At 50.3% G+C, this 25,307-nt stretch overlaps 1 protein-coding gene across 3 annotated transcripts in view; it reads left to right on the forward strand.

Annotated features, from left to right (window-relative positions):
* Positions 1-25,307, forward strand: part of SPEF2 (sperm flagellar 2) — a 1,748,369-nt gene that overhangs the window by 1,250,530 nt on the left and 472,532 nt on the right. For all 3 annotated transcript variants that reach the window (XM_069627121.1, XM_069627123.1, XM_069627122.1), the window contains exon 27: positions 11,507-11,645. In XM_069627121.1, the coding sequence (XP_069483222.1) occupies positions 11,507-11,645 (139 nt within the window). The remainder of the gene's footprint in view (positions 1-11,506; positions 11,646-25,307) is intronic.

Below are 25,307 nucleotides of genomic sequence, written 5' to 3' on the forward strand. Positions count from 1 at the left end.
AGCAAGAGATATGGGGAGTTTGGACCAGAGTTGAAGCTTAGTGCGAATGGTTTGTAACGTGGATTCATAGTTATCTATATAGAGAGAGTTCTTGTCGTGAGAGACCAGGATCCCCAGGTATCGAATGTGATCGGGAGCCCACGACAGGCCATGAGTGTTTGTGGGGCAAGCAGTGGCACGTGTCAACGGAAAGATTACGGATTTAGATGTATTTATCTTGTAGCCAGAGTGTGTAGTGAATTCGGTAATCATCGCCAAAATAGGGGACGGGTTCTTTTCTGGTTCCCGGACATATAGTAATGCATCGTCTGCATACAATGAAATTGCTTGGTATACCCCGGCCATTTTAATACCCCTAAGGTCCTTTTCAGCTCTGATTGCAGCCGCCACTGGTTCAATGGTGAGGGCGAAAAGGATGGGCGAGAAGGGGCATCCCTGCCTCGTACCCCTACATAGTGTAAATTGATTGGACAAGGTACGGTTGGTTAGAACTCTGGCCTTGGGAGAGGAGTAAAGTAATTTGATGCATCCTATCAGGGAAGGGCCGAATCCGAATTTGTGAAGAACCTCGAACATGTACAGCCACAATACCGAATCGATCGCTTTTTCGGCGTCAAGAGAAATGGCTGCTGCTTGTGCCTCTGGTTTAATCTTTGCCGGAACACTGAACAGTCTGCGCAGATTCAGGGCCATGGATCTCGTTGGGATAAATCCGCATTGGTTGGGGTGGATTAAGGTGGTCATTTTGGGGAGCAGTCTGGTGGCCAGCACCTTTGCGTAGATCTTGGTGTCCGTGTTAATCAGGGACAAGGGACGGTAGGAGGAACGTTCGTGTGCCGGGCGTCTAGGTTTTAGGAGCACTGTAATGACTGCGTCTGACATGGACTCTGGGAGTGAGCCAGTGTTCATAGCCTCCTCCCAAACGAGGGACAATACAGGGGCGAGTATTGGAGAGCATGCCTTATGCAGGTCGGCGGTTAGGCCGTCCGGCCCTGGAGTTTTACCCGCTGCTAGTGTCTTGATCGCTTCAGCGATTTCCTCAGCCGTCATGGGTTGTTCAAAGGACCAGTTATCTTCTAACGTTAAGCTAGGGAGGGAGATCTTACCTAGGTACGACTTCACGTTGTCCCGTGTGGACCTATCATGGTTGGCGTAAAGATTGATGTAGTAGTCCATGAACTCAGAGTTTATTTCATCTTCCCTGTGCACAGCCAACCCCCCATCTGTTAGAATACTCGCAATAGGGGTGTGGGTATGGTCATTGCGAAGCATACGAGCCAGGTGGTGGCCCGCCCTGTTGCCCTCCCCGTATTTGTGTGCCCTGGTCGGGATGGCCATGTATTGTTGTTCTCTGGTAGCCAGATCATTGAAGGTTTGGAGGTTTAGACTAATGTCTGCCAAAAGGCGTTTGTCGTGGGTCTTACTGTAGGCAGATTCGAGCGATTGCAGGATTGATTCTGTGTTGCCCAAGTCGGTTCTAACGGTTCTGAGGAGACCAGACATCTTGGACATAAGGTTGCCTCGTACCCACACCTTAAATGTTTCCCAGATGGAAGCCCAGCTGCCCACAGAGCCCTTATTCAGTTGGAAGAACTCCTCCGTCTCAGTGTATAGAGCCTCCACCAGCTTCGGGTCTTTCAGTATATTGGGGGGCATCCTCCATCGTTGCGCAGGGCGACGGATGTCGGGGAGCAATGTACTAAGACTGACGGGGTAATGGTCCGAGAGGGTGCGCGGGAGAATGTCACAGCATTCGATGGAGTTGATGAGGGGGGAGGAGATGAGCCAGTAATCTATTCTGGATTCAGAGTCATGGACCGGTATTTTCTGTCTGTAGGGTGGGTCCCTCTCCACGCATCGGACAAGGCTAATTCCTCCTGGGCTTGGTGTATAATGTTGGCTGTTTTAGTAAGCCCTAGGCTTAGTTGAGGACCTATCTAGCATAGTATCAAGGATAGTGTTAAGATCTCCTCCCCACAACACCCAGGCTTCCGTTGTGGGACCAATTTTTGCAAGGAGGTGTGTGTAGAATTCTGGCTCATCCAGGTTCGGTCCGTATGTATTGATCAAAATACATTTTTTGCCAGCCAGGGTACCCCAGACCACAACATATCTGCCATGTGGATCAATTATAGTTTTCTCGGTGGAGAACCCTAGGGATGGATGTATTAGCGTGATGACTCCTCTGTTTTGGGAGGAGTATTCCATGTAATACCTATTGTTTCCCCACTGTCGTAGGATACTGTCGTTGGTGGGTTTTAATGCATGAGTCTCTTGGAGCATAGCTATATGTGGATGGTGCCTGTTAATGTAGGCTCCTACTTTGCTGGTTTTCGCCCTGTTTAATCCCTGGATATTCCAGGTGAGCAGTTTTAGTTTAAGCCCCCTAGTGCGTTAGTTTTTTGCGCCATTTCCGTGTGTCATACAAGAGCGTGGGGAAGTAAATTGTCTCGTAGTGGAGGACAGCAAGTGAAACTGTGAGTACAATTTTACCAGTGGTTAAGCCAACCGAACATTGTGCCAGGTGCCCAACAGGGGCCACCTGCAGCGTTAACGCAGTGTTCGAACAATGAAACAGTCCCCGGTTGCCCGTACCCACCCCCTCCCACACCATCGTACCCAACTTGATGATGAACCCTTTAACTAACTTGTGGAAGTTCCCAAAGAAGGGGATGAGTGCAGCAACTCCGCTTCGAGGATGAGCGCATCTCATCCGGTGTTGCTGAAAGGCAGGGAGATTCTCCCTGCTGCATCCTGTTTCCAGCGTTCACAGTAGCAAATACAGACCAGTCTTTGCTGCGGTTGGGATCGATGTGGAGGAACGCAGGTTACACGGGTTGTTGCAAGTCATTCTGATCAAGTTCCTGTCTCCCGGGCGGAAGGGGTATCGAGGCCTCCATGTAGGCCAAGGCTGAGGCAGGAGATTCGAAGAAGTGCGCTCTTCCAGCATGTTGTATACGAAGTTTCGCTGGAAAGAGAAGGGCGTAGGGGACCTGTCTGAGACGTAGCTGGCGCTTGACAGTTTCGTAGGATCGTCTTTGAGTCTGGACCCCTGCGGAGAAGTCCGGATATACATGTATGTTGTCGTTGCCGAGCCGAAGGGGTCCTTTCTCTCTCGCCAGTCTGAGGATGGCGTCCCTGTCCCTGTAGTTCAACAGTTTGGCAATCACTGTGCGGGGAGGAGCCCCTGGTCTGGGTGGTGGAGCGAGGGTACGATGTTCCCGCTCGTCGAGGAACTGGGATGAGAGTGCCTCCTCCCCGAGGAGAGATTTCAACAGGTCTTCGATGCGGGACTCCATTGGGCTTTTGCAGAAGTTCTCTGCGAGGCCGACTATGCGGATGTTGTTCCGTCTGGATCGAGATTCCAAATCGTCGCATTTATCCCGGAGTTTATTAATTTCCACTCTGAGGAGTGCGATATCGTGGGTGTTCTGCCGAGTAGAGTCCTCATAGGAGCCTATTCTGTTTTCAGCCTCTGTGATTCTGGCACTTTCCTTGTCTAATCGAGTTTTTCGGGAGCCAATCGTGGAAACAATATCATCAAGTTTGACGTTGATGGCCAGGAAACCATTCTGAACTGTTGTCAGCAAGTGATCAAATTTCGTATCTTCCGCATTTAGGGGTGAGGCTGGGGACTGCGGGTCCGGGGGTTCAGGAGACGATTGTGAGCTAGTAAAGGAGTCCATTGGTCCCGTCTTCCTGGACTTGAGTGCGTTCTTACCAGGCATCGTGGAAGTGTAGAAACGGCCTGTGCCCGGCCGGATGAGTGGGTCGCGTGTTAAAGGAGAACTCAGGAGAGCAAAGGCGTGAATGTTCCCAGCGTACTTTGTTGGTAGAAGCACCGAGCCAGCCGTGGGGGTGGGGGTGCTCAGGATATGTTCGATTCGGGTCAGAGTCCCACACGTGCCCCGCATCCAGCCGCCGCGTCAGCCCAATCTCACGTAGCTTTCACCTCGGGAACAAGGGACGGGGTCGGGAACGTCCGGTCCAGCAACGATGGCCCGGGAGGCTCTGGTGCGAGCGCCTTCCACCCGGGGAGGGAAGGGCACAGTATGTCCAGAGCACTTGTGGCGCGAAGTGTCGTGGCCACAGTTCACTGGTCCCGCCCCATCCACCGCGAGGCCCAGCGTAAGAGGGAGCCGCGGCGCTCTCGTAGATTCTCATGGAACTGCGAATCGGCACGAGCCTGCGCTCGCAAGGGCCACCAGGGTTCCCAACCCGGGGAAGCCCGATTTCGGTCGGGATTTCGCCTGCAAGGTCAGGATGTTCTCCAGGAACAGCGCAGGTAGCTTAGGAGAGTCGATGCGATCCGGAAACGGGGGATAATTCAATCAGGATTCATGCCAGAGAGGAGCTCCTTGCTCAAGCGGCCATCTTGTTGCGCAGCAGCACCCCCTTCCACTACAAATACATTTTGCTTGTGGGGGCACCTTTTTCCCCCCATAGCTGCCATGCGGTAAAAGTATCCTTAAAGTTGGTAACAGATGAAGACCTTTTATACCAAAGTTATTACAGATGACTACTATAAACTTTTTTTTCATTCTTTCATTCTTTCATTCTCTCTTTCTCCCGAAGAAGGAACATTGAAGCTGGAATTAAAAGCGCACCTCGGATTCAAGATGGCCGCCGGCAGCGACTAGACGTGCCGACGGCGGCTCCCGCACCTCGAGGTTTCCACCGGGGATCCACCACCCCCTGAGGACAGTCAGCACCAGCGGAGGACGGGTGCGGCACGGGGAGCCCGGGCGGACGGGCGAGGCTGACCCTCGGGCACCGCGGACCCGAGGTGTCACTTGTGGTGGAGGAGGCCCGCTCGGGCGGGCGGCGGGCGGGCGTCCCAGCCCGCGGAACGGAGAGCGAGAGGAGGACTTCGGCCCCATGAGAGGGGGCGGGCCCGGCAGCGACCACTTGCGGGGGGGCGGCCTGACGCCCCGAGGAGGAGAACCGGAGCTCCGAGCGGAGGACGCGGAGGCCTCGGCCTGACTCTCTGGAGCCGTGTCCCCAGCTCGTTTGCAGCGGGAGCTGCTGGTGGACTGGCCGTGCGGCGGCTCCCTGAGAAGCGGGAGGGTGGCCCCCCCGGTACACGCCTAGGAGGAGCAGGTGAGGAGCGCGCGGGGCCCCGGGCGGTGGGCCGAGGACGGGGAGGCGGACCCCCCCGGGCGTGACTGGAACCGTGGGGCAGAGGCCCGGTCCTGGTGTTGGCGGTGTAAAGCCCCGGGGGGGGCAGTCGGTTGCTGGGCCTTTCCTCCCCTCCCCCATCCCAAGGGGGTGAAAGCAAAATCGGGGGAGGTGGGACCTCCCTGGCTCTGCGGTTTGGGGTCGTCCCTCTCCGCGGGGTTGGTGGCTACCGGAGGCTGTGGCCTGACGTTTGGACTTCCTGGAGCCGCGCCCCCCCGGCTCGTTTGCAGCGGGAGCCGTCGGTGGACTGGTCGTGCGGCGGCTCCCTGAGGAGCGAAGGGGGGGCCCCCCCAGCATATAACAAGGACAAGGAGGTGGGGAGTGGGCAGGTCCCCGGGCAGGGGGCCGAGGACGGGGGAGCGGACCCCCCCCCAGGCGTGACTGGACCCGCAGGGCGGAGGCTCAGTCCCAGTGTTGGCGGTGAAAAGCCCCGGGGGGGGTAGTTGGTTGACCGAGCCTTTCCTCCCCCCCATCCCAAGAGGGTGAAAGCAGCATCAGGGGAAGTGGGACCTCCCTGGCTCAGCGGTTTGAGGCAGTCACTCTCCGCGGGATTGATAGCTACGCCCGGTTGGCGAGTGGTGGGCGTGCTGGGGGGCGCTGTCCTGCTCTCCCGGATTCCTGGGTCCCTCGGGGCCCCCAAGTGAGACCTAATGCCCTCGAGATCCAGGGGTAGGGCCCCGCACAGTGGACAGAGAGAGGGAGACCCCTTGGGCACCCTTCCCACCTTGTGGTCTACAGCAATGGAAGTCAAGGGCAGCAGCAGTGAAGATACTGAGCGCCGCGTGGCATCAGGGGCACCCGGGGAGGCGGAAGATCGGGAGCCCCTGACAAGGGGAGACCTCAAGGGTGAGATGCACGCCCTAGGAGAAACTCTGGCAAAGGCCTTCCAAGACCAGTTTCAGTTGCTGAGGTCGGACTTAAACATGGCCCTCGGGGAGCTGAAATAGGAGGTTGCCCAATTAGGCGAGAGAACCGACACACTGGAAAGGGGCCTGCAGGAACTGGAAAGAGATGGCACAGCCAATGGAGAAGCGATCGATCGTCTGGACCTAGCGACCCGCAACTTGGAGACCCAACTGGAGGACTTGGAAAACAAGTCGAGACGAGTCAATATTAGAGTGAAACTCCTCCCTGAATCTGTTACGGACAGGGATCTGAAGGGAGTAGTGCAGAGTATCTTTATGGACCTGCTGGGAGGAGAAGACCCCGAGGCTATAGAACTTGATAGGGTGCATAGGGTGGGCCGGCTTCTCCGTGGCCCTGGTTCCAAGCCATGGGACGTTTCGGCTGCGTTCTCACGATGCGGCCAAAAAGAGGCAGTTCTGCGGGCGGCAAGGCTTCGCGAACCATTGCATTACAAGGGCCAGGAGATCTCGCTATTTCAAGATTTGGTTAACAGTACATTGGCGAAAAGGAGGGCAATGCGCCCAGTTCTTAGAGCTCTTTCGAGGAAAAGTGTCAAGTATAAGTGGACCTTCCCGTTTGGGTCGGTGTTTGAATGGGAGGGCGCCCAAAGAAGGGCCACCAGTGTTCAGGAGGCGGCGAACATTATCCACCTGGACCTTGGGGACTTGGAGGGGGATAATGGAAGTGTCCGGTCTGCTCCAGGAGACAGAGCCAGACCGTGGGTATGGTCTACGGTGGGCTCTGACGCAAAGAAGAAGTCGCCGCGGAAGCGCCCTCAGGAGGGGAGAGGGAGGCCCGCCCAGGGAGGAGATGGGGATCGGTCCTCGGACAGGGGGGGTCCCTGCTGAGACGGTTTGCCTTGTATCGTAAAAAGTGGGTGGTGGGACAATGGGCTTTCACAGGATTTGGGGAGGGGGGCGGGGGTTGCTCTTCTTGGATCACGCAAGGACGGATGAGTCCGGAGAATGGGGGGAGGATGGGGGATACCTTCCAAGTTGGGGTTAGGAGGGCAGGGGAGTGGGCAGGTGAGGGGGGGCGGGTGTGGGATGGGGGAGGGGGGATGGGACAGGGAGGAGTGTGGGGGGGGGGTGGGTGGATACAGTACATGTTGTGGAGGTTTTACCCTAAGAGCTCGGTAGTTGAAGAGCCACTGCGGGGAGGTGTGGGGCGGGAAGGGAGGCCCCGGGGCGGGTAATGGGTGGGGAACTCTAATGGGGCGGTCTATAGATACCCCAGTAGGGGGGCTGCTGATGGCCCGAGATGCTCGGTTGTCATTTTCAAGTGGCAAACACATAACGTGAGGGGACTCAATTCCCCCCTCAAACGTACAAAGCTGGAGCACTTCGTTAGATCCCATAAACCGGATGTGCTGGCCCAGCAGGAGACCCATTTGAGAAAGCGAGATCAAGCTTGGTTGCGGCTCAGGGGCTATCCCCTGATTTACTTCGCGTCGGGCCCCACGAAGAGGGGGGGTGTCGCCCTTGCCTTTGGAAGGGGAACGGATTTTCAGCTTCAGGAGGTCCTGCGGGATACTAATGGGAGATATGTGGTGGTAAGGGGGACCATAATGGGCTCGAGCTACACTATTGGGTCAATATATGCCCCGAATGTGGGCCAAGACCAGTTCTTGCGGGAAGTCCTAAACATCATCGAGAATTTTGCTAGGGGCCAAGTGGTTCTGATGGGGGACTTCAATCTGACCTGGGATAGGCTGAGAGACTGCTCCAGAGGAGGTGAGGGGGGGTACAGTGGCCTCTCCGCAGCTGAGGGAGAGATGGGCGGGGGCTGGCCTCCGCGATGTCTGGCGGTCGCTGCGGGGGAGCGAGGAGGGCTTCACTTTCCTCTCCGATGTCCACCGGACACAATCACGGATTGACTATATCTGGGTATCTGCCAGTCTGGTGGGAGCGGTGGAGGTGGGGCCCCTAGGCGTGGCCGATCAGAGTTGTGGAAATGGTCCTGAGGCTGGGGAGACGTAGACCAGGAGTGTGGGGTTGGAGATTCCTGGGAGAGCTGTTGAGGGACCCCGTGATATGTAGGGAGCATATCCAGGGATTCTTCCGGAATAATGCGTCTTCAGACACGAGTCTGGGCACTAAATGGGACGCCTTTAAGGCGACCCTTAGGGGGGACCTCATCGCCCTTAAGGCGGAGAGAAATAGGCAGTTGAGAGGTCTGGAGGCCCAGTTAGAGGGAGAGGTGGAGGCCGCCAGAGTCCAACTCAGTAATACCCCCACGAGGAGGGCCTTCAGGGCGTATAGGTTGGCGGAGGGCCAACTGGGGATTTTGAGAAACAAGAGGGCTGAAGAATCTATGCTCAAAATGAGGCAGACCTTTTATGCCAAGGCCAACAAGGCAGGCTCCATGCTAGCTCGTCTTCTGCGGGGGCAAAGGGAGAGCAGGGTAATTACCGCACTTAAAGACCAGGGTGGTAGGCGTCTGACCCGGGCCGGCGCAATTAGGGAGAGATTCGTGGAATTCTATGAGGCCCTGTATTCCTCTGAGGACCTCTCCCCTCAATTGCAGGAAGATTTTTTGAGTAATTTAGAAATCCCGCAGGTCTCTAGGGAAGTGGCAGAGGAACTGGGCCGCCCCATTTTGGAGGACGAGGTGAGAGCAACTATTGCTGCTCTGCCCCGTAATAAGGCGCCGGGCCCCGATGGCTACCCGGCCCCCTTCTATAAGGCGTTCTCCCATCTTTTGGTCCCGCAATTGACCCAGCTTTTTAATGCATTTCGCTCAGAGGGCGGAACTTCCCGGTCGATGGAGGAAGCCAAGATCAACCTTATCCATAAAGCGGGGAAAGACCCTGAGGATTTTACTTCTTATCGCCCGATAGCCCTCATTAACACCGAAGCCAAGGTCTTTACTAAGATTCTGGCTCGGCGTCTCTGATCCACCAGGATCAATCGGGTTTTGTTTTGGGTCGACAAACAGCGGATAACATCAGGCGGGTGGCTCACCTGGTTGAAAAATCCCGTAAAACGAAAACCCCGGCGATTCTTTTGGCGCTGGACGCCGAGAAGGCGTTTGACCGGGTTGAGTGGTCCTTCCTATTCCGGGTTATGGAAAAGATGGGGCTCGGAGAGGGCTTTATCGGTTTTGTTGCCGCTAACTATAAAAATCCCACATCACGCATCTTGATCAACGGGGAGGTGTCCAGACCTTTTGGGCTCCAGAGGGGGACGAAACAGGGATGTCCCCTCTCCCCCTTGCTATTTGCCATATATCTGGAACCCCTCCTGTTGGCTATCCGTCAATCAACGGAGATCATGGGAATCCCATTTGGTGGAGTGCAACACAGGGTTGCGGCCTTTGCCGATGATATGCTGCTTACACTTACGAATCCGAGGGAGTCCCTTCCGGCCTGCATGGCTCTGTTAACTTCTTTTGGCAGGATATCGGGCCTGCGGGTTAACTTCCAGAAATCGGAATTGATGAATCTCTCTCTGGGGGAAGTGGAAGCGGGGGTGGTCAGGGACTTGTCCCCTTTCAAGTGGAGCCCCTCCGGGCTGCGGTATTTGGGGGTAAGGACCACCCCCTCATTAGCAGGGTGGTATGGAGCAAACTATGAACCGATTCTTCCAGCCATCCAGAAAGATTTACGGCGGTGGGGGGCCCTTCCGGTCTCCTGGCTGGGTAGGGGGGCAGTACGCAGGATGGTGATACTACCTCGGGTGCTCTACCTCTTTCAGGCTATTCCCTTGAGAGTCCCGGAGAATTTCTTCAGGAGATTGGATAGAATGGTCAGAGACTTCGTTTGGGGGGGGAAGAGATCTCGTGTGTCTAGACAACTACTCACTGCCTCTAGAGATAGAGGAGGTTTGGCCTTCCCCGACTTCCGTCGCTATCACGATGCAACCCAGCTCAGAATACTTAGGGAGTGGTTCTCGGATGAGTATAGGAAACATTGGGTGAGGATGGACAGGGCGGTGGCTAAGCACCACTTGGTGGAGGTCCTCTGGCTCCCGCGACGGTTACGACCCGCCCATATTTATCCAAGCGATATCACGAAAAGTGTAGCTGAATCCTGGGATCGGTCGGTGTTAAGATGGGGGATTACAACGTTTCCCTCGCCATTTACCCCTATCTTCCGAAACGGGGACTTTACTCCTGGGATGGAGAGGGGAGCTTTCTTGGCTTGGGAGGAAGGGGGGTGTAGGACCCTGAGGGATATGTTTACTGAGAAGAGGGTGAAAACATTTGTCGAATGCAAAGAAGAGTTTGGTTTGGGGGAAAGTGAGCGACATCGGTATTTTCAAATTAGGCATTGGGTTATGTCTCCGACTATGAAGCAAGCGGCGATTAGAGATCTAACCCTCTTTGAAAGATTCTTAACAACCCATGAGGGTACTAAGGGGCTGATCTCCGATCTTTACAAACAACTTGAGAGAGGTAAACCGTGTACCAACTGGGCATACATGGCAAATTGGGAAAAGGTCACAGGGGTACGCATGGGGCGAGCTGATTGGGAGAAATTATGGGTGCGGATCCCTAGACTTGCGAGGGCCATTCAGGTTCGGGAGGTGTGGTACAAATGCTTGGTGGGATGGCATTACACTCCGGCCCGTCTTCACGCTATGAACCTTGCGGTCTCCGGGGAATGCTGGAGAGGGTGTGGGGAGGTTGGCACGGCCTCACATATTTGGTGGGATTGCCCCATCATTCAGCCATTCTGGAACGATCTCATGAAGGCGTCCGCTCAGGCTCTGGGAGGAGGAGTCCTCCGAAACCCGCGAGAGATATTGCTTGGGAGGAGCGGGCTAGGGGATGGGGAGAGGGCGGATGAGGCAGGACGCGGCTGCAGCAAAGCATCGACGATATTCATTTTGGCGGCCTTGTCCCTCATCGCACAAAAGTGGAAGGGGCCTGTGGTCCCGAATGAACTGGAATGGCTCAGAAAGTTCTGGGATATAGTCGCGCTGGAGTGGGCCTCCTATGCGGGGGAAAACAAGCTGGGGTCTTTCCATGCGGACTGGGGGGAGACTCTGGAATTCCTGAGAGGAGACTTTAGAGCACAATGGTGCCTGCAGAGACTTAAACTATTGGACTTGTGCTGTTAAGTAGGGTTCAGGGGGGGAGGGGAATGGGATGAGGCGGCTTGGGTGCTGTATCACTGGGTGGGGGGGGTTTAGGGTGGGAGGGTTTTGTTGTATAAGTGTTGTGTCAATGTTACGTTTTGGATCCATATACGTCTGTTGATTTTCCTGTTGCTCCTTCTTTTTTTTTGAAAAACAAATAAAAAAGAAATTTAAAAAAAAAAAAGAGTGCACCTCTATGTTGGGCTTTTTCTTAATATTCAAGCCAAACTGCTGATAAATGTACCTTTTCTACTGCTGTGGGTTTAAAGATGTAATAACATTCTAAGTAATTGTACCATGTTTACTAATTCCTATTTGTCTTGAACTATGATTTTCAATAGTGGCTGCTACAAAGACTCGGCTTGAGCTTATAAAATCAAGAGCACTCTCAGTTAAACAGGAGCTGATAGCCAAAGCAGAAGATGCTTACAAAGACATGGAGAAGTGGCTCGGAGCACGATATCTCACTGAAATGGCAAGGTAACACATATGATTTTTAAAGAAAGGTTAAGATCTCAATTAAAGAGTTTAATTTAGTGAAATTGAAAACTATACCGAGTGGCCCACTATAAGTGTTAGTGTGATTTGTAGGGACAATCTAATATCCTTTTTGATGCATCAGTGTTTATTACTTCTGAGCAATGAGGAAATACTTGTTGATGCTGCAGTTGCCTTTGTTTCTTAGCCATTTAACAGGACAATCAGAGTACATTGCTGAACCACCAGAACATGTGTTTCTAAAAATGTTTATTCTCATCAGAATGGGTATGCAGTAGGATAAATGATCGGTACAAGGGAGACTTGGATCGATTAAGGTTCATAGCGTCCTGCACATTCTTTACCATTCTCAGGTTTATAGTGCTCATCCTACCCCTCTAGAACCCGCAATTCACAACCCTGGGTCACAGGGATATAGCATCCACCATTCATCTTGAAATCTCCTTAACAAAACCACAGTCTCAGGGATCTAGCCATCAAGCAGCTCACTTATCTTTCCAAAACAAAGTCTTAAAGTATTAGCTCCCAGAACTCTCATTGCCACCCCTCTCCAAATCAGTCTCGGGGATCTAGTGCCTAGCTTTCTACTTTGCCTAAAACAGTCTCATAGATATATAGAACCCAGCTTGCTACACATGCAGAGATGTAGTGCCCAGCTAGCTCTTTGGGGATATGTCCAGTTGCCTCTTCAGGGTTATAGTTTTCACCTCCCTCTTAAGGGATGTAGTGCCCATCACAATCTTCTGTGATTTTATGCCTCACTCAGCAATGGTAGCTGGTGAATATTTTAATTGTTGGGGTGTTAATGTTTCCCATGATTATGCTGCAGCGACTGAGTGTATCAACATTAGCCTGTGCCAACAAAGGGGGATTCAGGCGGCTTATCTACTCACATTTTTTTAAATATCTTTTTTTTAAATAATGGGTTAAACTGTTTACAGCAATTTAGGTAAACAAACCGTTTGCAGTCGGTTTTGTCAGGTTACACATGAAAAAACCCAATCGATTCAGTCACCAACAGTACAACAAAGAATGTTTTGAAGGCAAGCGTCCCCAGATAGCACAACCCTCCCCATAATGAGAGGCAAGAATGAACTCTCCCACGAAATGGGAATAAAGCTAGGACCAAGTGCGGGTGAGCTTAAGGGAAGCTTTATCTAAGTCAAAATAGGGCATGCAAAGGACTCTGCAAACTCCGAGAGCGCTCTGTCTGACAATCGCAAAGACAGGCGTTTATATTTAGAAAAAGTGTCATAGGCACCTACACACTATAGGGGGCACATGTACATGGGGATTGGGTGGCGTCGACTAACTATATGTGCAGCTGTGATGTGTCTCTCTGTGGTTGGTGGACACCGCCGGGTGCCAACGTGGGGTGGGCAGGTCAGCTGGGCTCATCCGGGAGGCGCTGTCCGGTCAGGCGTGGTCAGTGTCATTGATGGACGTCTTTCTTGGCCTTCTGCCCTAAGGGCCAGGCACACCCCATTTATTCAATGCTGCAATGTCAGTTGTCCTGTAAATCCTACAATAGGTTATTCTACAGGTTAATATAACACAGGAGGAATGCGCATTAGGTGGGGTACTTTGGCGATACATCAATACACGGTTGCTGTTATCCTGTTGACTAGGTATCATAGGCCACGGGGTCGGGTCTCAGGGCACGGGGTAAGCTGTCCGGGCTTTGGGTCTCGTTAGAAGTCATGACACAATGTTGGTGCAATATTAGGTGTCTTTTTTTACAAGCGTCATTAATCTGGGGTGAACTGGTGGGTCGTGGGACCTATTTGGGGGCACCTCTGGCCTCTGGTTATGGCCGGATTTTGCTGCTGGGCTGTAAATAATTCAGGTGGCTGTTTGTGGCCATTTGAGCTGCGGGGGAATCGTGAATGCTTGAAGCGGCTCCAGCCGAATTGGGGGAGGTGAAGCGGTGTAGCTCGGCCTTTGCTTTCTCTGGCAGGCTTCAATTGGAAGGGAGGGGAGGTGGCCTTTGATATGCCCGCGATGATGGCCTTCTCGCAAGCTGCAAATTTGTATTGAATTTCATTGAAGACGAAGGGATTCGTATAATGTAATAATGTATAATGTATAATGTAAAAATGGCTATGGGGTTACACATCTATAGTATTTACATCAGTACATATTCATTTCATTAACTGTATCAACAGCTCTATTAGCCACTACAGGGTAAGTATTTGCAAGATTAGCAGTTTTAGCATCACATTGTAAACACGATACGTGAGGTAACATTAGGGTTGGTGGAGCACGCAGGAGCAACAGACCAGTACGGTTGACAGCGGTATAATACACAATAAACTCGTACATTTATATTTGATGGCATTCTATTTATCTCGTTAAACAATTTACATGAGCTCACAATACTGTTGTGCTTGTGTTCCTTTGCACTCAAGTAGCATCAGGGTAGTCCTGGCATAAGGACTTGGTATCACTCTCTTTACATTACCCCTAGAGAAGCACATAGTAGGAGGCCAGGGGCCCTGAGTGTGTGCGCATACTGAGGGGAGTTTGAGTATCGTGACCATGTGGTCACACAATGACACATTCTTCTGTTCGTACAGTGTTTGTAGATTTTTGACACGGAGGTCGTGCAGAAGGGATATCATTGTAATGCAATATATGTATATATGTATGAGCAGTTTCTTGGTGTGGGATTAAGGCTTTTGTTTCATCGAGGACGGTTTACAGTTATTTTCCAAGCTAGCCCCGCTGCCCGGGTCACGCTGCGGATAATGATGCACTGCTGAAGGTGAGAGATACAGTGTTTGCTCTAACACTAGCTCATGTCCGACTGGTCGTGGGAACGGGCTTTCAGCGGATCTGCCAGGGAGCTGAGGCAACAGGGTAGACGAGGACTCTCTGAAGGTGGGGGCCGTGCTTCAGCGCGCATGGAGTCATGTCTTAAGATGGCGTTCTGGTTTTCAAAATGGCCTAGCCTAATACAGTAGGTTTAGTCGATGTGTCGGCCAGTGGTCCACCCACCACCTGGGCCCTGGTGTTAAGGGGTCCCCTGACGAGTCATAGACATCACAAGGAGGGGACTGCAGGGGAGAGGAGGGGTCTCTTTGACCTGTCCTCCCATACATTTCCTCCCTTTCGTTACTTAAGTAACGAATACTTTAAGTCCCCCAATTGCTGACATTCCTTTTCATCTGCCACTGCCTCGTCCCATGCCGGGGTGCCCTTTATCGGCATCCAGGCCCTGCATACCCCCCTCAGGCTTTCTCCCCTTCTAGCATATTCGTCTGGGGTACAAGTCAAGTATATACAATCCCTATTCCCTTCCAAGTCTACCCACACCTCCGTATACCATTCAAGTTCCCGGGGCTCTCTAATTGTTGTGTGCCATAATCTGTCTATTATATCCCCATTGTGGCATACCGGCACCATCTGGTATTTAGGCCCAGGCTCTTCGCCTGTTTGCACTTGAGCTTCCAGCATAGCTTGCACTGTGCCTCGAGCATTGCCCATTGTCACCCTCATCAATGTACCATTTGGTACCGCGCCTGCACAGCATCGAAGGCCCATCTGGCACACACAAAAAATCAGAAGTAAAAACACTACTGTGAGCATTAGTAGTTTAACAGTCATTCCCAGCCATGATGGGACCCAGGAGAAGAGGTTTGCGAACCACGTGCTTGCTTCTGCCCCACCTTCCGTTTTCATTATTTCTCCTAGGTTGTGCACTGCTGCGATCACGTGGGACAATGTACCATTATCTGCGTCTTCAGAAGGTATGAAAGTGCAGCATGCACTTCCAATTTTTCGGCAAACCCCTCCGTCCATTGCTGTTAATAGGTCTAGGACATACCTATTTTGCATTGTCATTAGCCGCAGGGCTCTCAGCTCTACCTTGATCACGTTGAAACCTTCTTCAGTATCGTTTGCTAACTGGATCAGCTCCCAGCGTGTTATTTGGAGCCACTTAGCATTTGCCCGTGCCTGGATGCTTGAAATGAGTGAGGCAAAGAAAGTCTCTGCAGAGCTAAACAATCAATATCTGACTGGGATCTGTGCCAATAGCTCTGAAGATGCTTTGGATATGTAGTTTGATGATCGCCTGTTTCGGGACAGCATTTCTTCCTTGTTGCCAGAGGACAAAACATATATCTGCGTTTCTTCTGTTGGTTGGGCCTTGTTTTTGCAGGGGGCGTCTTGCCCTTTCCTGCCCCCACCGATGTGGCTCTCTGGTACCACCATTAGTGCTGAATGTAGTGTGGCCAGTGAGCAACTGCGGCTCCATGATTGTGGGAGATGCAAGTATGCCTGGCGGCCACACACCCAGTAGGTGTCCATGAGTGCTGCTGTCCCCTTCCTCATGTCTGGGATGGTGAGAGTCCTGTTGCAGTCTTTGTTTATTCCCATTGCGTTCTTTCCTTCCCCCTGGAAGCATAATTCATATGTTATTTCTTTCTGCAGTTTGAACGGTTTTTCAATGGCAGTCACCCATGTTAACTTTGTGATGTGCTCCTTCCAGATGGGTGTACACGTTCTTTCGATCCACTGCAGCTTTTCAGGTGACACTTCCTGCAGCGCCTCCGCTTTGCATGTAACTTCTTTGTCTTTTCATCTGTTATCTGTGAATAATGTCCCCTTTATTACAAAAAATGGTTCTTTCAGGCATATTACGCCTTCCACTTTCGGGTAGCATGTTTTCTCGTTCTGCAGCATGCTAAAAGTTATTTTGTGTGCCTGAAAGGTGTTCTTAATTCTGCACAGCGTAAGATGAAGCAGACATTGGGCATTTATCAGAGGCAATTCTTTTGGTAGCAACACCTTGGGCGTTCCTGAGGCATGGGGGATAAGGGAACAGACATAGCAACTCTCATTTGTTGTTTGTTTGGCAGTTGCGCTCATGTCTGCATACCATTTATTAGGCTGGTGGGGGTGTCTTGTACCTTCCATTTGATCTAAACCCAGACCATGATACTCGTCATACTTCCTACTTCCTACCTCCCTTTTCCTTCTATTATTATAGATATCTAGCAGCTTCATGGGCAATGTGTGATCTATACCCCCCTTTTCCCACACCCCCCTCGTTCCATTCATCATATAGCAATGCAAACTTTTATGCCATCATTTTGTTCTCTTCTTTTATTCTGTGATATGATGTACTGGCTACTGTAGGGGTGGTTACTTGTGTGGGCGGGGTAGTCGGGGTATTATAAAGCCACGATATGACAGAAGGGTTGCGATCATTTAGGCTGTAGGCATTGTAGTTAGAGACATTTGGCAGGGGATTTATGCTAACATTAATTTCAGCACTGTTTTTCTTGGAGTGGTTGATTGTTTTGGGAGGTTTCGTGTTATACCCCCATACAAGCTGGTATCCTTTCCATACCAAAAAATCACCTTCTTTTTCCCTTTCAGTTGTTATATTTTGATTTGCAATATTTCTTCTGTTCTCCCCTCCCCCCTCATTCATCTCTACAGAGATGAATGCTATGAACCAATATGTGCTTATGCCAAACAGTATCACAAAAAAGAATACAATACACACAGACAATCCACATTCATATGAATATCTACAACTTTCTACTATAGCATTTCTATATCTCGATATTCTATTGCTCTCCGTTGCGGGCCGCCCGTTTGTTGCCATGGTTGTTCCTATTTGAAACATAAAAGTACATTATTACATGTAAACATTTTCTTTTTGTACTGTAGCCACCATACAAATATAATGTGAGATAAAGGGAGAGAGAGGGGATGGGTGTAGAGGGAACGAGAGAGAGACACATATTCTCATTCATATTTGATCACTTTTTCCATTTTTCATTTCAACCATTAATGTTATTCATTTATTTTTTTTTTTCGTACCTGTAATTTCTTTGTTAGCATATTAATATTCCTGATACACTTCTGTTTAGCTGTACCTTTTTCATTCAATGTTTCATTTGCTGTCGTTTGCTGTTGTCTGTGCCTCCTCATTCACTTCCGCCTCAACATTATTGTAGGCCCTCCGTACGTCTGTTAAATGTATCCAGTACCTCAGCCCTTTAACCTTTACTGCTGTGGGAGTACAAAAAACTACCTCGTAGGGGCCATGGAATCTTGGGGCACTCCATCTGCGCACAAAACTTCTAACATAAATAAAATCCCCTGGCATCAGTTGTCCTTGGGGGTCCTGTTCCACAAATGACACAGCTTGGTTTCCCTCTTCTCTTGTAAATGGCGGTGAAAGTTGTCTTGAGATTGCACGCGCTGCCCTAGTCAGTTTTTTCAGATAATCAGTGAACTCTTCTCCTAATATCGTGGCACTTCTATGTGCATCTGAGTGTCTATGCAGTGGAGAATGTACTGTGTGCATTCTTCTCCCCGTCACAATCTCGTGAGGGGACAAGTGGTGGTCCTTACTTGGCTGGTTTCTCATCTCGAATAGTGCTAGGGGTAAGCAATACACCCAGTTCTTTTTGAGTGAGAAGCATAGTTTGAACAATCTTCCGTTTAATAGGCCGTTGATCTTCTCGACAACGCCATTACTTTGAGGGTGATAAAGCTTGTGTTTGATCCCCAATAATGCAGTAACTTCCTTGAACAGTTTCACAAAATGAGTGCCGTTGTCTGAGCGAGTCGCGTCGCAAATTCCCCAGCGCGGGAATACTTCTCTCACTAGGAACTTTGCGGCGCACTTAGCATCAGGACGTGCACATGGACCAGCCTCAACCCACCTCGAGAATGGACATACAACTACTATCATGTAGCGTGCCCCATTACACCTTTCCCCCATTTCTGCATAATCAATATGTAGTTCCCGGAAGGGCCCTGTGGGTTTTGGAATTGTCCCTCTGAGTGTCCGCAAAGTCATCCCAGAATTGTATATCTGACACGTTGGTGCACTCCATTGCTAATCTTGATATATGTTCCTGGAGCCCTGGCACAAACCAATCTTCCTGTATCTCTGCTGCTATGTGTTGTTTGGCATTGTGTGCTGGAAAGTGTAATTGCTGGAATGCTATCTCCATCAATTTAATGGGCATCACCACTTTACCTGTGTTGCTCTGGCGCCATAGTAAATCTGTTGCCGATTGGCTGCAACCCCTTTTTTCCCCCACAATGCTTTTTCTTTATTACTTGCTCCTTCCTGTAACTCTAGTATTTGTGATATGGGCATGGCATTGTACCCTTCTGGTAGTTCCTCACTCGCTTGTTGTTGCAATATGTATTCACCTGCAGCTTCCTTTTGGAAATATGACGCCTCCTTGGCGGGAGCATCTGCTGCCGCGTTGGACGTATGTGCTTGGCACTTGACGATTGCCACCATTGTAGGTTCTTTTAGTGCCTCAATTAATTCCTGTAGCAACTCGGTATGTTGTACTGGGGTCCCATCCGCCCTGCGAAACCCTCTCCGTCCCCACCGGACCAGACCACCGTGTACCGTAGTAGTCATGTATGCTGAATCTGTGTATATTGTCACTGTGCATCCCTTGGCTGCACGTAATGCTTCAATTAGGGCAACAAGTTCTACTGCTTGTGCAGAAAAGTGTGATGGTAGGCGATACTGTACTAACACTTCGTACTCACCTTCTTCTAATCTTACTACTGCCATTCCTACATGTTTCTCACCTGTATCCATGTCAATTGATGCTGATCCATCTACAAAGTACTCTTCTCCTTCTGTTAGGGCATTTTCACTTACCACTGGGCCCTCACCATGTTCTCCTGTGTATGTTGCACAATCGTGCTTTTGCATGTCTTCTACTGTACATGGCTCTGTGATGAATGTCGCTGGATTTACTGTTCTACACCTCACTATGTGGATGTTAGCGCTGGATAATATTATCTCATACGCTGTTGCTCGCTGTGTTGTTAGTGTGCTTTTTGATCTTTCCAGTATTGCGAAAAGGGAGTGTTCCACATATAATGTAACGGAGCATCCCATTACTATAGTGGCACTTTTCTCAATGGCGAACGTGGTGGCAGCGAGAGACTGTTCGCACGCGAAGTGGCCTTCCATTACTGCGTCGAGTTTGCCACTGTAGTAAGCCAATGGCTTGTGTCCCATGGATGTCTTTTGTGTCAGAACAGCTGTCATTAGTGTTCCCTTGCAGTGGGAAAACAGGCAAAATTTGCGAACATAGTCCGGGTTGGCGAGTACTGGAGCTCTTGAAATTAGCTGTTTCAGTGACGCAAATGAGTCACTCATTTCTTTTGACCATTTTATTTCTTTACTCTCCCGCTGGGCCTCCTTGAGTGCTTGTAGTAAGGGTCTTGTGTATTCTGCGTAGTCTAGTATCCATGCTCTGCAATAGTTGCACATTCCTAAAAACGTTTGCACTTCTTTTACATTTTTTGGCTCTCTTACTGCTGTGATCGCTTCTACTCTGTCAGGTATTATCTTTTTACCATCCTTTGATATCAGCTGTCCCAGGTATAATACTTCTGGTTGACAGTATTGTAGTTTCCCTCTGTCCACTTTGTACCCTTTGTGGGCCAGCAGTCTTAGGAGGGTAACTGAGTCCTTCCTGCACTCTTCCTCATTCTGTGCGCATATGAGCAAGTCATCTACGTACTGAATGATTGTGCCCTCCGCTGTCAGGTTTCCCAAATCTTCGTGGAGGATACGATTGAATATACTGGGGCTCTCACAGTAACCCTGTAGTAACCTGCAATGCTCATATCTTTTCCCCCCTAGTGTAAATGCTGTCAAGTATCTGCTCTCTTCTGCCCGGGGAATGGAGAAAAATGCATTTTTCAAATCAACTACTGTGAAATGTGATGCGTTTTTTGGGATACTGCAAAGTATCGATGCAGGGTTCGGGACAAGAGGAAACTCTTTTTGTATGACGTCATTTAGTGGGCGTAGGTCCTGGATCATCCTCCATGCCCCTCCCTTTGCTTATTTGATCGGGTAAATGCAAGTATTACATGGGGAATTTGAGGGTATTATTATTCCCTGAGCCAATAAGGCACTTATCGTTTCTTTTATCCCTTCCTCAGCTTCACGGGACAATGGTTACTGTTTCACTCGGGGCAGGATTGCTCCTGGTTTTAGTTTTATCGTGACTGGGGTAACTCCGTGCAACAACCCTACATCATGGGGGCCTGTAGTCCACAAGTTGCTTGGCACTAGTTTCATGTCGTCCTCAAAAAAGGAAGGTGGTGCTCCCACCACAGCCATTAACTGTACAGGCACTTGTCTCGTCTGTATCAAGATATCACATGGTATTGCTATTTCCATTATTATTTCTCCGTCACTTTCTGAGTCTGAAAAGAGATCCTCATCTGATAGATCACGTAAGGCAATGTCAGCATTGATGCACAACACAGTGCGCCATTCACACCCATCTATGTCCATCCCAATTACTGCAATTCTTTTGGCTGGTATCTGTACCGCATGCAAATCTAAAGATATCACTGACCCCGGTGTAATGTCTGTGTGTACTATTGGGCGGAAGATGAATTCTGTTGGTACCCTCCATTCTAATCATTTCAGCTCAGGTACTACTCGTGCTAGAGTTTTCAACCCTTCAATGAACACACTTTCGTCTACCGGCATGCCACGTATCTCCGGTGCTGTTGCTCGTGCATGTACCACTAGCATTGCACGCAGCGGGCATATTCCTGGGGTGGAGCAAACTATCCCTCTTTCTGTGAAGGATATAGTCATATTGAGCTTACTGAGAAGGTCCCTTCCGAGCAAGTTTATTGGGGAATGTTCGTAATAAAGTAGGGGCGTCCTCACTGTCTCCCCCCCACTGTCACATTCAACTCTTCTGTGTAAGGAACTTCGATGACAGCTCCAGAGAACCCCTGCGTCTCCAACCTACGTTAGAAAGCGGAAACCGACCTTCATGTATGCATGATTTTTCGGCTCCCGAATCCACCATAAATATGAACTGCTTGTCTCCTATCTGCGCCACCACTAATGGTTCCTCCGCTGCATTGTAGGTGGTAGATAGGATGGGACACGCAAGTGTTCCCTGTGGGCTGTCCTATGCTGCCTGCCTCATGGTTCCCCCTTGGCTAAAGACATTGCCTGACACTACTACTACGCCGCTGTAGGGGGCTGGGGCAGGTGCCCCGTTGGCAACTGTTGCGAACGGGTTTCCTGGTGTGTAGTGCATAGGTTCGTCGTTCTGTCGGTGACCCTGTGTTCTATTGTGTTGAGCGGGTCTTTGTTCTACATACGCTTGCTCCTGTTGCCTCTGTTGTCTTCCCATTGGGAGGCCATATGGGCTCCCTCTGTGGGGGTTACCGTATTGCTCCATATCCTGAAATCCGTTGTTAGGTCTGTTCCTACATTCTCGTGAGAAGTGGCCCCACCTCCCGCAATTCCAACAGCTCCCTTGTGCACATCTGGAGCCTTGCCCCCCATACCCTCCATTACCACCGTACCCCTGCCCCCCTCCTCTGCGACCCCTGTACCCACCTCGTCCCCCTCGAGGGGCCCAATCCTGCCACTGCGGACCTTCGTACTGCTCCTGTCCGTTCCACTGTGGCTGTCCCACTCCGGCCTAATTCGCTGCCATCCTCCCCTGTATTGCTACCAGCCCCTCCTCCTCCTCGTCTCCCTCCCTACTATGTGGGAGCGCCGCAACTGCTGCAGCGACCTTCACCAGTTTCGTTTGTACTAACTTGGCCTCATCTGCCAACCTTTTTTGTGCTATTTCTTTTTCTCGTTCCTTTATTCGTTTGCAGTGGTGTACTATTATACTCTGTATTTTGGGCCACCCCTTCGCCTCGATCCCTGCAATTTTGTCAAGTGCTTTCTGTACCTCTTTAGGCAGGCCTCTCTTTATTATGAAATAAAATAATGATGTTGACTGGTACCAGGGCATGCCCGTTTCCGCTCTCCACATCTCCTGTACCCGAAAAATGTAATCCATAGCATCCTCCCCCTCATTCATTGTGCATTGCATAACTGTAAGTCTGGTGTATCTGGAAATGTCTCTCTTAATGCGTCCCACACTCGTGCTCGCACTGTGTTAAATGAGGCACCATCATGACGGTCACAATCTAATGTCGCCCCCGGATAACCGGCTTTTGTCCACACTCTATCTGCTTGGTCCCCAACCGCTGATACTAGTAGGCTTTTTACATCCCCTACCGCCAGTGGGACCCCCGCTGTGTGCTTCTCGAATGCATATATCCACTTACTTGCCCCTCCGGACAGCGGTGGTAACAATTTTAACAGATTGGCCTTCTCCATTTGAGCCCAGGGTATGTAGTTTGGTCTCCCTCCTCCCCTGTGTATCAATGGGAGTTGTAACTTCTCCTTTGTCGCTCTACTTGTACTCACCTTTGTTCCCTTCTTTCCTTGTGGAGCCATTCTCCCCAACCTATTTCTTAATCGCCCTGTCCATTCCTCATCCATTGTCCTCCCCAGATGAGCACTATCCATTCTCCCACTCTCTCCTCCCATTGCCACACTTAATCTCCCACCTTCTTCTTCATCGTCCTCCACATCACACCACAAATCCTCTCTTCCCCCTGTGACCAAAATCTCGTCATCAGCATGTTCACTCGCCCCGTCTATTTCTATTATTCGCGTGGGCTCTTCTTGTATTCTGAACAATATTTCCCCCTTTTTCCACCCCTCCTCAATTGCCCTGCCATTGTTTTGTGCTCTTGGTGTTTGATCTGACCGGGCAGCATTAGTCCCACTTTGCTCACAGATATTTTTAATTCTAGATAATTCCTCTCTTGCTAATGAGAGCCTTGAATCTAAATCCTCTGTTAACTTCTCTGTCTACTGTGGGTGTACATATCTGTCCATGCTGTCTATGACCCTCATATGGCGGGTGCGCAGTCGGGCCATGTGGTGTTGTAGCTTGAGTTGGGGGCACATAGACCTATGAGGGGGCACCTCTGGCCTCTGGTTATGGCTGGATTTTGCTGCTGGGCTGTAAATAATTCAGGTGGCTGTTCGTGGCCATTTGAGCTGCGGGGGAATCATGAATGCTTGAAGCGGCCCCAGCCGAATTGGGGGAGGTGAAACAGTGTATCTCGGCCTTTGCTTTCTCTGGCAGGCTTTAATGGGAAGGGAGGGGAGGTGGCCTTGGATATGCCCGCAATGATAGCCTTCTCGCAAGCTGCAAATTTGTATTGAATTGCATTGAAGATGAAGGGATTCGTATAATGTAATAATGTATAATGTAAAAATGGCTAAGGGGTTACACATCTATAGTATTTACATCAGTACATATTGATTTCAGAATTCGTTAACTGTATCAACAGCTCTATTAGTCACTACAGGGTTAGTATTTGCAAGATTAGCAGTTTTAGCATCACATTGTAAACACGATACGTGAGGTAGCCTTAGGGTTGGTGGAGCACGCATGAGCAACAGACCAGTACGGTTGACAGCGGTAGAATATACGTTAAACTCGTACATTTACATTTGATGGCATTCTATGTATCTCGTTAAACAATTCACCTGAGCTCACAATACTGTCGTGCTTGTGTTCCTTTGCACTCTAGCAGCATCAGGGTAGTCATGGCATAAGGACTTGGTATCACTCTCTTTACATTACCCCTAGAGAAGCACATAGTAGGAGGCCAGGGGCCCTGAGTGTGTGCGCATACTGAGGGGGGTTTGAGTATCGTGACCATGTGGTCACACAATGACACATTCTTCTGTTCGTACAGTGTTTGTAGATTTTTGACACGGAGGTCGTGCAGAAGGGATATCATTGTAATGCAATATATGTATATATGTATGAGCAGTTTCTTGGTGTGGGATCAAGGCTTTTGTTTCATCGAGGACGGTTTACAGTTATTTTCCAAGCCAGCCCCGCTGCCCGGGTCACGCTGAGGATAATGATGCACTGCTGAAAGTGAAAGATACAGTGTTTTCCCTAACACTAGCTCATGTCCGACTGGTCGTGGGAACGGGCTTTCAGCGGATCTGCCAGGGAGCGGAGGCAACAGGGTAGACGAGGATTCTCTGAAGGTGGGGGCCGTGCTGCAGCGCACATGGAGTCTTAAGATGGCGTTCTGGTTTTCAAAATGGTTTCCTGGGCCTAGCCTAATACAGTATGTTTAGTCGATGTGTCGGCCAGTGGTCCACCCACCACCTGGGCCCTGGTGGTAGGGGGTCCCGTGACGAGTCATGGACATCACAAGGGGGGGACTGCAGGGGAGGAGGGTCTCTTTGACCTGTCCTCCCATACAATTTCTAACTCATTTTGATCATGCTTTTGCCTGCAATATACTACTATAAAAAGCATTGCCATGCTGGCGATGCCCATGCATGTTCATGCAGGCTTCCCCAATATATGCAAGTATTACCATATAAGAACAAACTCTCTTTGGCTTTTCCAGTTCAAAATGCCATGCCAAATTAAGAAAATCTAGCGAGACCGGCTGCACCGTCAGCCAGTTAAGCCATGTAATAACACTTTGCATGATTTCTTTACCCATGAAGCATATACATTCATACTTGCACCCATACACCATTCATACACTCTTTTGTACCTACGCAGCCATACAATGTACACTCTTTCACACGTGCAACTATATACATTCTTTTATTAACACTCAGCCATGCATGAATACATGCATACATACATTAATCCCCATTTGGTCATGGAAGACTGAGGAAGCAAATTTCTCTATACTAGACGAGCTCAGGGTTTTGGGATCTAGTCCACAGATAAGTCTTCTGGTAATCTAGGACTCAGTTCA

The sequence above is a fragment of the Ambystoma mexicanum genome, chromosome 6p (genome assembly GCF_040938575.1).
Source record: "Ambystoma mexicanum isolate Mex_15411 chromosome 6p, UKY_AmexF1_1, whole genome shotgun sequence".
NCBI lineage: Eukaryota > Metazoa > Chordata > Amphibia > Caudata > Ambystomatidae > Ambystoma > Ambystoma mexicanum.